This window comes from Phalaenopsis equestris, unplaced genomic scaffold (assembly GCF_001263595.1).
Source record: "Phalaenopsis equestris unplaced genomic scaffold, ASM126359v1 Scaffold000692, whole genome shotgun sequence".
Classification (NCBI taxonomy): domain Eukaryota; kingdom Viridiplantae; phylum Streptophyta; class Magnoliopsida; order Asparagales; family Orchidaceae; genus Phalaenopsis; species Phalaenopsis equestris.
In genome coordinates, this window is record NW_018165132.1 from 160,384 (window position 1) to 171,226 (window position 10,843).

At 34.1% G+C, this 10,843-nt stretch overlaps 1 protein-coding gene across 1 annotated transcript in view; it reads right to left on the minus strand.

The window, feature by feature from the left end:
* The window catches only part of LOC110030275 (tRNA-dihydrouridine(20) synthase [NAD(P)+]-like), a gene marked incomplete in the record, with an annotated part of 30,118 nt that extends 20,874 nt beyond the window's left edge, over positions 1-9,244 (minus strand). The window contains 8 exon segments of the mRNA XM_020732909.1: positions 710-836; positions 970-1,076; positions 5,108-5,244; positions 5,926-6,062; positions 6,162-6,270; positions 7,132-7,270; positions 8,841-8,946; positions 9,094-9,244. Of these exon segments, the coding sequence (XP_020588568.1) occupies positions 710-836; positions 970-1,076; positions 5,108-5,244; positions 5,926-6,062; positions 6,162-6,270; positions 7,132-7,270; positions 8,841-8,946; positions 9,094-9,138 (907 nt within the window).
* Between the last annotated feature and the right edge of the window lie 1,599 nt (positions 9,245-10,843).

The window sequence follows — 10,843 nt, forward strand, 5'->3', positions numbered from 1 at the left end:
ACACATATATATATATATAATACAGAGTATTGGTTGCAAGTTTACGGTAGTAAATACTAATTTTATTCTTCGCTGCTTTTTTGCAAATACTTCAAGTACTGCTAAAACGGCACGCATTGTTTAGATAACTAGTACTCATTGAAAACATGCGGATGAAGATTTTAAATAGCGATTAGATTAGTTTAATTTTTAACAAACAGTGAATGTTGGATGAAAGATCCCTGATTGATATATCAATTAAAAAAATAAATGATTGTGTTAAAAAAATCAGAATTTAAGAATTTTGTGTAATAATTTTACATAAAAAATCACATGTAACTACTAAAATTGTTTAATATCAACAAAGGTACTTTAAATTGCTACATATACTTAAATAATGTAAATCAGTGAACTAAAATAACTATGATGCATAAATTGTCACATTCCCAAAAAAAATGAGCTTAAAGTGATACGAGAGAAAACAGAAAAAAAAATTAGGAAGCACATAATAAAAGCCAAACTACAGACCAATTGAACAAAAAAAATTTATACAGCTTTAAGCCTGCTACACTAAAACATGTAAATAATGGCATTCCAGAATCATATGCTAAACAGGTTTAGACTCTTCATAAGTAAACAAATTAATTATTACCTGTATATGAAACTTTACCTAAAAAAAAATTGATGTCTATGAAACTCATATGATCATGAACAGGGCAAAGACTTACGCCAATGTCTGCCAAAGTCTGCGATTTAGTTACAGCTTTTCCTTCTGTGAGTTCAAGGCAGGAGTAGTGCATTATCATTTCCTTCAAAGTCTGCTTGGTGCTTTTGACATCATTGTCCCACAAAATGCACTACAGTTGTGATTAAGACTGTAAGATAACTTAATAAAATAACAAAATGATTATAAAACTACAATAAAGAGATAATCTAAAGATGTGACGCTACAAAAAAGCAACACAAATAGAAAGGATGGAAAATGAACACCTTCCTCAAGTACTCTCTCTTAATATCCTCCCAAGAAAAATTCCCTTCTGCACGAAAAATTGAAGCATTCCACAGAGCACCTCTAGCCACCATTACAGATGTAGCACCTGAGACCAGTTTGAGAAATATCCAAAATTTGAACCATAAAGCTTTTAGTGGTTCATAAATCAAAAATAAAAATATTGCCACCAATGGTTTATCAAAGTAACTCAAGCAGTAAGATTAGAAAAGAGAAGATATCATCATATAAACTAATAAAAATTACATGTTATATAAAAAAATTGCTATATGCCTAGTTTTGTGGATGGAAGCCATATAGTTTCCTGGAATGCGCAATTTAAACATTATTTTCTGCTGAAGTGTATGCCTGTCAACTCGAACAATCGATCAAAACTGTATTGATAAACACCATTCAGCCACTTTCTCTTCAATTTACTACAAGAAAAGTAAATAACTGAAATCCAGAAATTTCGCAGGAATGTGTTTGATTATGTACCAGTTAATCCCCCATCTTTATCATATTTATAATACAGCAGAATTTGGATAATAAGCACATGAATAAAAGATATTCGCATAGGTTCAATCAGAAAGATCTGTAAATGCAGGCATCAATCAACATTAATACTGAATTCATTATTCAAACATCATTAGAATAGTTGCCTAAAAGAGTATAGAACTCAGTCGTAGAATAATTAGAAAAAAACTAATTTTGTTACAAAATGAAATTTAGAAGACAATGAGGCAATGTTGCCTTGGAAAAAGGAAGAGAATGCTTATGAAACATGTAGTCAGGAGCAAAATTATGCTTTAAGTGAAAATATGAAAGCTCTATATCAACTGGTTCTAAATTTTAATTTTCCTCTCTAGGCTGAGAGCGCAAAAGTGATATGTGCTTGTGTTTTGTAAATACAAGACTTACAGATACTAAATCTGTAGCAAGGGAATTGCCATCTCTAAAATTCAAAAAGAGTTAGTTTTATGTTATACTGAATTACCGCAAAAAACACATAAAGAGGCAATATATGCTAAATTTGTCATCACCCAGCCCGGGATTTGGAATTAACCAAGACGGAAACAGACGGTCGAACAGTGAAAATAAATTCCCTGCTATTATGAGAAATGCAAGTGTGAGACATTAGTTATTTCAGGTGAGAGCCATAGGACTCTTGCACCACTCACTAGTATGATTTTTTTTTTTTCATTCCTGGTTGAACTATTAATGAAATGAATAGTGATTATGGGCACATTCTATCTCTTTCTGATGAACTCTATTCAATTGACTAAAGTAATAATTTAAATAACAATGAAATTTCTAGCAATCCAAACGAAAATGATTCATAAGTCATAGGTGAATCCACTAAAGATGCTTGCCCAAGTATTGGTTCCTTTTCAGATAGTGATGCCCTTATTCTCAATTTTCATGGAATGTAAAATGTTCTGTTCTGAAGGATCTCGAGAAGTCTAAGAAGTCATGGAACAACTAGTAGATGTCATTAAAACTCCTATGAAAGATGTTCTAGAGATCAACCACCAAAGTGGCAAAGTATTACCACCTCGTAAAACACTTCTTGAGAAAACTACACAAATCTTTAGTCCTGAAGAACCGACAACGCCCCCAGGAGATGTTCCTACCCAGGATACGCTTGTGGAGGCTCCATCTAACGTTGATTACAATGTGTTGTCCATTTAAGAAAATTTTCAGCTATACTCGATATCTACAATGCTCTTAACTTATCCAGATGAGAGAGTCACTTATTAAAGCCTTGCTATGTTCCGAAATATGTATGGCCAAACTGGTATTTGTTTCCCTTAATGGAGATATAAACTGCTTCAATGAAGTTACCAAATTAACTTTCACCAATGATGACCTCCTACTAAGAATAGTTGATCATAGTCGACCACTTTACATCTTTGTAAATATAAGATGGTTTTGATTATCCAGAGTTCTTGTTGATTCAGTTGCATCGATTAACAAAATGAATTTGATAACTCTTGCTTACCTCAGCATTGATGCACACAAAATTTCAACTGACAAGATGTCATTACGTGGATTAAATGAGAAAGGTGAAAGAGCTATAGACTCATAACCCTTTTACTCAAAGTTGAGGATTTCTAAACTGAAGCAACGTTCCATATCATTGATTCAGAAACGTCCTTCAATGCATTGTTGGGAAGACATTGGCTTAACAAACACCAGATGGTTACCATATTAACTCCAATGCATCAAATGCTAGAGAAGCGACATAAAATACTGCATCAAGGGTCACCTAAAATCATTTTATATCCATGAAGTCAAAATTTATGAAGACGCAACGTATTACCTTTACCGAAGAAGCAAAAGTATTTTCTAAGGGATACCTGCAACTGAAAACTTGGAAGAAAAAGAAAAAAAGAATTTCACAAAAAAAAATTAAGACAAATGAAAAGAAAGTGAAGGAAAATGCCACAATAGAAAATATTAAAATAGAAATGGCAACAAAATAAAAGAATGAAAAAGATGAAAAATAAAAATAAGAGATGTCATTTAAAGATGAAGACGAACACCAAGTAATATTCCAATGTTCCTACATCTCTCCAAACTTACGAGTAGGTGATAAAACCACAAAAAAGTTTTGGAGTAATCCAGGATAAGAACCAGATGATCACCATGAAGGCTTCTCCATCAAATCTGAAGGATAGGGCACCGGTAGTGGATATTGACTTAAAGTCCAGCTAAAAGGATGAGTCATTTATTGTAGGTTGGCCTGTCACCCCAAAAAAAGTAGGAATCCAATAGAAGATCTCCCTAGAAGAAGATGATAAAAAAGACAGAACAATTACCACAAGCCAAAAAAAAGTCTGAATTATCCATGTCCGATAAGATCAACCAATATATCAATACATTTGTCCTAACCCCGCTATCATTTGATACGCGGAAGTTAAATAATAGAAATTTTTTTTTAATCAATATTGGTCTTGCGTTACTAATTTAGCAAAACAAAGGTTAATACCACACACGTGGTCCAAAAGACAATCACTACTTTAATAATCTTTGGAATACTGAATATAAAGGAGCAAAGTCAAAAGTTGAAGTAGGGAGTAGGATATACTACTGTAGGATAAGTGGATGATAATGAATATTGTATGGTCATCATTGACTATCCAAAACTTAGTAAAATATTTTCATAATATAATTATTCTGATGATAATAAATTCTTTTCAGAATCTAATCATTCTGATGATAATATTTACTTATAAAAATATTGCTTTCTTTTTACTGCTCCTAGTCATTTACTAATTATTTTTTTGCTAAATATTTTAAAAATAAGAATTCTTGTAATTTATAAATATTTTACATGTTGCGTAGTTTAACTCACCTTCAACATCTAAAGTTTTTTAAGAAAATCTACTATAGAATAAATGACATAAAGCCATCGAAGAACTAAGGCTGAAAGATACTCATTTTAGTTTTTTTATGTTATGTACTTGTAAAAAATTAAAATTTGTACAAACTATTTATAAATTTAAGTTTTATGAATAGAATGGCTCTTTTGTGTTTTTTTATTAGATTTAATTATGAAAAAAAATGTTTAGATAGTTTACTTCTTCCGTCTGATCGTTCATTCCCGTCTTGATATTCTAAACTCCTAGGTCAGATCGTGACATCCAGTCCCACACCGCTCATTGGAGCATTGAGACAAAGATTTTTCCTCATCTCCTTTCATTCGAACCCAGCAAGAGAGAGGGACAATGGGAAGCCCGAGAGAGTAAGAGAGAAAGCCAAAAGAAGAACGAGAGGAATGAGAAAGAAAAATAAGAAGAAAGAAGAAATCGAAGAAGAAGAAGAAGCAACAATAGAGGGAGAAGAAAAAGAAACAGGAGGAGGAGGTTATCTATAACCTGTAATCGAGCCAGAGGAGAGGGACAGTTTGCGTGACATTTTACTTGCACGAAAGAAAATAAAAAGGATAATTCACTTCTACTTAGGAGTCTTTTTTTGTTATCTTCACTATATTTCCATCCAAAATATGAGAAATTACCCGCCTTAAGCTAACAAATAAAGAATAAGATAATAAAATTCAAAGATGGGAACCATTCATTTCAATTGCACAAAAAAGCAGTAAATAATAAAAAGGAAAAATAATGCATCCTTAATTACCAGTAGCAATTTTTATCCGTTTAAAATGTTCATAATCGAAGACATCGCCATTAGCTATAACAGGAATAGATAATGCTGAAACAACATTGGCAATCTCATTCCACTTTGCAGGATCTCGAGGCCTGTCCTTAACTCTCCTACAAGCCATATGGTGGCAATGTGGAAAAAAATTTTAAGTAAAATCAAATAGATACATAGAGTAATATTAAAAACAGAAGATAAATGAAATAAGCAATAATGCATTTGAAGCACTTTACAGAGTTATAAGTAGCATAACACCAGCTGCAATATTGACGCATGCTTAAAGCTCACAATAGCATCTCAACTTAAGAACCAATTTAGCTTTTCAAAAGACAACCAGAAAACAATTAACATTTTATAAGTTCCAAAGAAAACTCTTGTCATGATCGATTGTAAAAATCGTAACTCAAAAAACAGGAAAATAAGAATTCAGAAAGTCAATCCAAGAAAAAAAAAGGTCCCGCAAATTTTTATGAACAGTAATGAAAGTCAAATAACAGCTCCTAAACAGGATAGAACACAAAGAAGGCATGGAATTTAGCAAAACTAAGCTACATGCAGCAATCTAAAAGAAATTCTAACATGATCACCACACATCAAATGAATCATTCAAATAAGGAATTACCTGAAATAAGGTTACCAGAATTTGAATGCCTTCCATAAAAAGTTAAGTGCTATGAAAATAACTTAATATAGTACTAAAGCCCATAAAAAGTACAGAAGATCACTGCCCATCTATTGAATAAGTTGCACATGTTATCAAAGAAACAAGTACAAGGTTATAAAGAGTTGAATACCTTCCATGAACAGCAAGTGCAGAAACCCCAGACATCTCAATTTGACGTGAAAGTTCCACTGTATCATGGGATGAATTGAGCAGACGAATCTTACAAGTTACTGTGCTGCTCAAATTCCTCCTCAATGTGGCCAAGATCTGGTGAAGAGGTGCAGCATGGTATTACTTGATGGAATTAGGGAAATCTATTTACTAAGAAAACTTAAAATATATTTCTAAATTAAGAATATGGAGTACATCATGAACAAGTTCAGGTTTAGAGAGTAATGCGGCGCCCATTCCTCCACTGACGGAGAATGACTTGGGGCACCCCATGTTGATATCAATAGCAGCAACATCTTTGGACCTGCAAAAATAAGGATGCTGGATGAGGAGAGACAGGGAGGGTGGCATTTAATAATTCAAAATGAAAGTGCTAAAGTTATAAAAGCTTTGAACAGCATCAGACAACAAGAGGAATACCAAGTGCATGGAAAACATAAATATTAGAGTATTTAAGTTCACAGATAGGTGAAGCTAATGACCGGCAAATTTTGGCTTTGAGCACAAACACAGTGAATTTATGGATGAAAAAGTAATAATCCATGCATATGAGAAAATTACAAGGAATAGGAACTTCACAAGAGGAAAACGTTGACTTTTAGAAGTTGTGATGGTCCATAAAAAATAATGCTTTTGCTCGGACAACAACGTGGAATAAGCCAAGATCTATCAACCTAATTTGGCCGCCTTTTATGGAAGTCTTCATTAGATAAGATATCATCCGATCAAATAAGACTTCACGCAAATGGATTTCAAATGATCAAAGCAGAACTGGCGCAAAAGGAAGCTTGGGCGAACACACGCGTGCGCGCGTACAGTTCTTAGTTTAAGGTGAAGATGCAGTCCACTTCTATTAAACCTCATAAAAAAGACCAACTAGCAACAAAAAATATCTAACCATTCATTAGGGATAAAATCAACCAACCAACTATGAAATGAAACAAGCCGACTTCTATTAAAAAATAATCTAACGTTTTATAGGAACATGCCATAAATCATCAGTAAATTGCATAAGAAAGCATATTGATAACTGCTTACAAGATATTCATTTTTAAACTTATAAGATATTTATTTTTAAACTATGTTATAGCAATATTTGTAATGACAGAAACAATTGTACATTTATTTTTTATCTTCATTTGTTCCAAAAAAAGGATACACTCACACTAACTCAGCAGCAGCTAGAGCCCTGACAGCATCAGAGGTGCCCATCTGAAACACAATCCTATTTCTCTCCTCGTGACAGGTTCTAAAAACAACATCACCTGTTCCCTTATCCACAAAATCGATAGTCCCGATATAGTCTACCAAAAATTAAACAAATTAGGGTCAAGTATAAAAGTAATAAAACTAAAATATTAGCAACAACTACAACAAAAAAGAAATCAAGGATTAAGGAAAAAACACAGCTGCAGTTATGGTAACAAAATAAAACATTTTATAAGTGAACAAATTTGGACTATCTTATTATTCAAAACGAAACTCTGAAACTCAAAATTAGCAATTGCAAGGTAAGTACAATAAATATTCTCTATTCAAAACAAAAGTGTTTACAATGGCTAGATGAGCAATAAAAGAAAGTTATGCGCAACTTTCAAAGAACAAATGAAACAAACAAATGAATGCAAGGAAAAATAGTTCTGCTAAAAAATAAACAGGTTGGCAGGCAACTGCATATCTTCAATGATTTATTTAACCAGTCAGGTAAAACAGTAAATATATATATATAAAGAATCCTAGGGGCGCATTACACTTTGCAACATTTTCCTAAATAATGAATCTTTAGGCATTAAACAAAAACAATATTTTATATCAATACTTCTCGGCACAGGTGGAAAAGTTGTACCAAAGTAATTTCGAGCTAATTTTATGAAACCTCATGCAGCACTAATTCTTGGGAAGTGTGAATATGTTTTTAATATAAATTTAACACCACTTGAACAACTTCCAACATTGATAGCCTTGTACAAAATATTGTTTTCTTTTTGGACCTTTCACCATACTTTATCCCCAAACCTTATAGGTTCCTATGCTATCCACTTTGCAACCTGATGCATTTCATGCATATTTTTTTGTATGTTCCTCTGACAAAAGTATGCTGTCCTCAAACATTGCTCACATAATACCTTTTCAACTATCATTAGAATGACTTACTTAAATGCACTATCAATGTAATTCTTCTGTGTTTCCTAGTAAAGATATATTATTCACAAAAAACCTTACATTTTTCCTTTTGAACCTTTTGCCATAATTATATTCCGCATCATGCCATCCACTTTGAATAATGACACTTTAACTCCAAGACCTTCATATGCTCCTGATAACATTCACTACATATTTAATTATATTTTCCTAAAGAATTGACACCTTAAAACACTTTCTAATCATATTTCTTACATGAGACTAACAATACAAATTATCTATTTGCCTTACCAAGTAAAGGGCATATTATGATCAAATAATACAAGCACCGAGCATTAAAAAGCTCATATGCAATTTCATGTTGTGTTATTTCAAGTTATCAGTTGTTTCGTTCACCAACATCTTTAAATAATACTTCCTACTTCAAAATGACAATCTTATTCGGCCAACCTCTACTGTCATTACATTTGAAGAATGTTGCTATTGTGCTTTAAGATAGATATTTAAAACCTAAAAAACACAGTATAAGACAGAAAACACTGACATATTAAAAACACAAACATCTTATTAACTCTCACATGTAGATAAAATTGAACAAAATGACCTCGAAATTCTTTTTTAACGCTCCAGAAACTATTTAAAGGCTATGAAAAATCCTTCCATCTGCCGGCCAAAGTTTTGAGTTCGAAAGACCAAAAGCAAAGAGCTGAAAGAGATAAATTAGTGCAATACCATTCACACGCCGTTCGCATTTTAAAATTCTGTGATCGATGATCTCCTCCCCGTAGGTGATGTCAGCTCCATACTCGGCTGCCAGTAACCTAAGCGGCAGAGTGCCCTGCATTAAAAACACTTTAAAATCATTTAAAATTCCAATCGGATGTGAAAGAATCGTATAGATGTAAATTATGAACCATCATCCGCACAAAAATGCCGCCATTATTTCCAAGGTCGAAGATTGGGAGGAGGAAAGAAGTAAAATTACCACGCGAACCATGGGGGCGAGGATGTGCTTGTTCTGGTATTCCATGGTGGCGCCGCTTACTCGGCCTTCAGTGCGTGCACTCCGGTTGATCCGGTGGCGTGATGGCGGAAATTGGAAGCCATTATTTATGTTCCATTATTCATGGTTTTCCAATAATTTGTGCTTGATCAGCATTAGAGTACAAAAATGAGATGCAAAAAAAAGTGCAGACGGTATGTATTTTCAAGAAAAGACTGTGCGGTTGTCCATAGGGCTGTCAAATCCGCTCGTTGTTCGCGAACTGCTCGAGTCGTTAAGAAGCTCGTGTTCGGCTCATTCGCTAAGTTAAAGAGCCGAATACGAACAACACGAACAAATATTTGTTTGTTCATGTTCGGCTCGTTTTGGCTCGAAATACTACTAATCAATTATATATATCAGACACTAGCATCGTAAAAGAATGTATGAGATACATAGAGATTGTATGAGATGACCCAAAAAAGATGTCCTACCCGCATGATACATCATGTCTTACCCGCATGATACATCAGACACTAGCATCGTAAAAGAATGAAACATAGATAAAACACAAAAAAAAACAAAACTTGCATGATTGCATGAAATAAGCTGCAAGTCACGAGTTAGCTTGGTATTGCCTCTGCTTCTAGTTATAAGAGCTGAGACAGCTAACAAATTAATGAGTGTCGTTTCATTACCCGAAGTTATTAGAGTATCATTCATTAAGTTCCCAAGCTAGAGTGTGTCTTCATTCTCCTTATTCTACTTGTCATTCCTCATCCAATGACTGGCTCATCTGATCGGTGTGGTCAACAGATTGTTAGGTATGTATGAGACAATAAGCCCCCAACTCATGACTAGCAGTAACAATATTCTGATTCTGAAGAGATGGTAAGTATGTCTCTTCAACACTTGATGCATCCTGGGGATGTGGAGCTTTAATACTATCATGATTACCGGACCCAAGTAAAGAAGAACAGAGATAGCATTGTCTCCGGTAGTGGGAGGGGAATGTGGCATCGTATCAACCGGTGTTTCAATAGTCTGCGGAATGCACTCAGGAGCGGAGGAGGGACGTGTATGAGGTGGGGCAGATCCAGAAGCGTTTTTACTTTAAGGTTTTAAATTTAGATGCAACTGATAACATTGAGAAGGAAAATGTCCAAACATACGGCAATGAGTACAATAAAGTGGTATCTGTTCAAGCTCTGCTTGCTGCCAAAATCTATGATGTTGTGTGACAATCCATATTTCTCCCGGAAAAGGTAAAGTAACATTTTTTTCTATCAAAATTTTGGCTTCTGAAGGCCAAGTTAGATTCACTATAGACATGTCAGTTTTGAGGGGTTTACCGTACACCATCGCTAAAGTGAAGAGAAGATCTTGATAAAAAAGGTGGATCTTCAAACCTGGAAAGCGCAGCCAAACAGGAATGGTAGGAGGTTCAGTACGAGGGTCAAAATCCACCGTCCATTTTAAAACCTTCATCACCTGGTTTTCTATTCGAAGAAGACTTCTCGCAAACAAATGGGTGTAGTATTCATCATTTGATAATTGAATATGAATGTAGCGACCATCCAATTTACCGATCTTCTAACCTCATTTCAGCTTCATTTGTTTAAACTTCTTTCGAATTAGCTCAAGTTTAGGGTTTCCATAAAGAAACTTGCCAACTAAGAACAGTCGGCAGGGCGCAGCTAGGGTGGAGATCTCTGCCTCGGTGAGAAAGATTGCAGGTTTGTCGTTTTTACGG